Here is a 2,500-nt window from a genome sequence, read left to right as displayed (position 1 = left end):
AAATCCCTATATGCATTTATATGGGGATTGAGTAAAGTTTATACTATCTGTGTTGGTCAAGTAGATTATGTATCAAGAGATAATTTCTGTATAAATTCCTATATGCATTTATATGGGAATTTTTAAAAGTTTATACTATCTGCGTAGGTTAGGTAGATTATGTATCCGGTTGTATCTGTATAGGTTACTCTACGCATTTATGGGAATTTATGAAAATGTATGCTATCTGTGTGGGTCAGGTAGATTATGTATCCAGAGATAATATCTCTATAACTTCCTCTTTGCATTTATATGAGAGTTTATGAAAGTCTATACTATTTGTGTGGGTCAGGGAAACAGGGGGACAAATGGGGTGATGTGTTTCAGTGACAGTCCATTAATAATAACCATCTGATGTCTTTTTAACATACAGTGTCCACTCCTCTAGGACAAGGCAGAGTGAACCAGCTCGGTGGTGTGTTCATCAACGGCAGGCCTCTTCCCAACCACATCAGACATAAGATAGTGGAGATGGCCCACCATGGCATCAGACCTTGTGTCATCTCCCGCCAGCTCAGGGTGTCCCATGGCTGTGTTTCCAAGATCCTGTGCAGGTACCAGGAGACTGGATCCATCAGACCAGGAGCAATCGGAGGCAGCAAACCCAAGGTGAGGACCTACTAGGAGAGAGCGACTAGGGCCACTTGTGTCAATATAGAACGTGTTATCTGAGTGCCGCACAGTCCCTGTAAGGACATCCCACCCAAACATCTCCACTCTATTGTATAGGACATCAGCAGGACTGAGCTAGGACTGTTATAGGACTGTGACACTGGCTGCACTACACATGTCTTTATACTGTATCTATGAAACTCATAGAAGCACTGAGTATATGGAGAAAGTGCAGTGTCAGATATCCTGTGCACACAACCATATGCTGCTACTGGCCATCTTAGGAGGGATCAATAGAGCCAATAAACACAATTGACCCCGAGTCAAACTACGCCACTCTTATGTCAGCGAGATCCCACAGTAGGAGCTCTATCCCCATGCAGGCTAAACCCCAGAATACACTTGCCCTTTGACAATTGATAATTACGCCTAATGGTTAAAATCTAGATATATATATTTTACTAAGCTAATAAAAATAATAATAATAACAACACACACACACACATATATAGCTATGATTTTTATTTTTATTATATATATATATATATATATATATATATATATATATAGATATATATATATATATAGATTGATAGATAGATAGATAGATAGATAGATAGATAGATAGATAGATAATATTTATGTAGCAAAATAATATATATATAATACTTGTGTTTAAATAATGTTTAATTGTTTAATATATTTATTATTTATATATGAATATATTTTTTATGTGTGTTTAAGGATTTGGAATATTTCTATCTATCTATCTATCTATCTATCTATCTATCTATCTATCTATCTATCTATCTATTTCTATATCTCTATCTATCTATCTATATCTATAGATAGATATAGACAGATCTATCTATCTATAATCTATCTATCTATCTATCTATCTATCTATCTATCTATATCTATCTATCTATCTATCTATCTAAAATATATTATACATAATATATATATATATATATATATATATATATATATATATTTTTTTTTTCTGATTTGAGTTTACTGGCAGAAAAAACGAAAAACTCTCTTAAACAAAACCCTGTACATAGAGATATGAACGCTTTTTATGCCAAGGGAATTTGAGTTTTTTTTAAAGCCTAGTGTGCATGCTGTGTATGTGTTTATATGAATATAATATGTAATATGTTTCCTATAACTGTTTGGGGGGGGGGGGGGCAGATTTGCAAATGGTGAAGAAGACAGATGATAGCAATTATAATAGAAGTGATTAGGTGGATGATTTGAGTGTCCATTGCCATCTGTTGCCCTCCTTCCTGGTAGTGTAGGGTGCAGGAAGTTATTTCTCTACTTGTGGCATTTCTTGTAATGTGATGTGAGGTTTTTGCGAGCTTCTGGATTGCCAGGATTTAGGGGTGTAAGGTGATCTCCCCTCCTCTGTGTATGTGTGTATGGACAGGAGCTGCTGCCAGCTGATGGACTCACCTTATTGTCCTCTTCTATCTAAAGCAGGTGACCACTCCAGATGTGGAGAAGAAGATTGAAGAGTTTAAACGAGACAACCCGGGTATGTTCAGCTGGGAAATTCGAGATAAATTACTTAAGGACGGAGTTTGTGATCGAAATACCGTTCCTTCAGGTATTACAGCCATTAATATTGATAATCCAGATCATCCATCTCTATTAGAAGCGGCCCCATCACTTAGGCAATAAAATCTATTGATTGCTGCTCTATGGAGAGGCCGTGGCTCCTCCCGTGGAGCCAACTGCAGCCATCAAATATTAACCACAGTCTGCATTATTGCATACATGTTAATAGGCTCTTATTGTAAAGTGCACACAGCGACAGCCTAAAATGCTTTTATTGCCGGAGAGG

General features: G+C 36.7%; 1 protein-coding gene across 9 annotated transcripts in view; it reads left to right on the top strand.

Annotated features, from left to right (window-relative positions):
* Window positions 1-2,500, top strand: part of PAX3 (paired box 3) — a 90,517-nt gene that overhangs the window by 16,575 nt on the left and 71,442 nt on the right. For 3 of the 9 annotated variants that reach the window (XM_077488301.1, XM_077488298.1, XM_077488292.1), the window contains exons 2-3: window positions 413-648; window positions 2,134-2,263. In XM_077488301.1, coding sequence (XP_077344427.1) covers window positions 511-648; window positions 2,134-2,263 — 268 coding nt within the window. In that variant the 5' untranslated portion in view covers window positions 413-510. The remainder of the gene's footprint in view (window positions 1-412; window positions 649-2,133; window positions 2,264-2,500) is intronic. The other 6 variants (XM_077488300.1, XM_077488296.1, XM_077488299.1 and 3 more) reach the window with 4 other exon arrangements.

This window comes from Lithobates pipiens, unplaced genomic scaffold (genome assembly GCF_037356315.1).
Source record: "Lithobates pipiens isolate NorthernLeopardFrog02 unplaced genomic scaffold, aLitPip1_a1.2 Scaffold_18, whole genome shotgun sequence".
Classification (NCBI taxonomy): Eukaryota; Metazoa; Chordata; class Amphibia; order Anura; family Ranidae; genus Lithobates; species Lithobates pipiens.
Note: the sequence above shows the minus strand (reverse complement) of the source record. Positions and strands in the feature narration are given on the sequence as shown.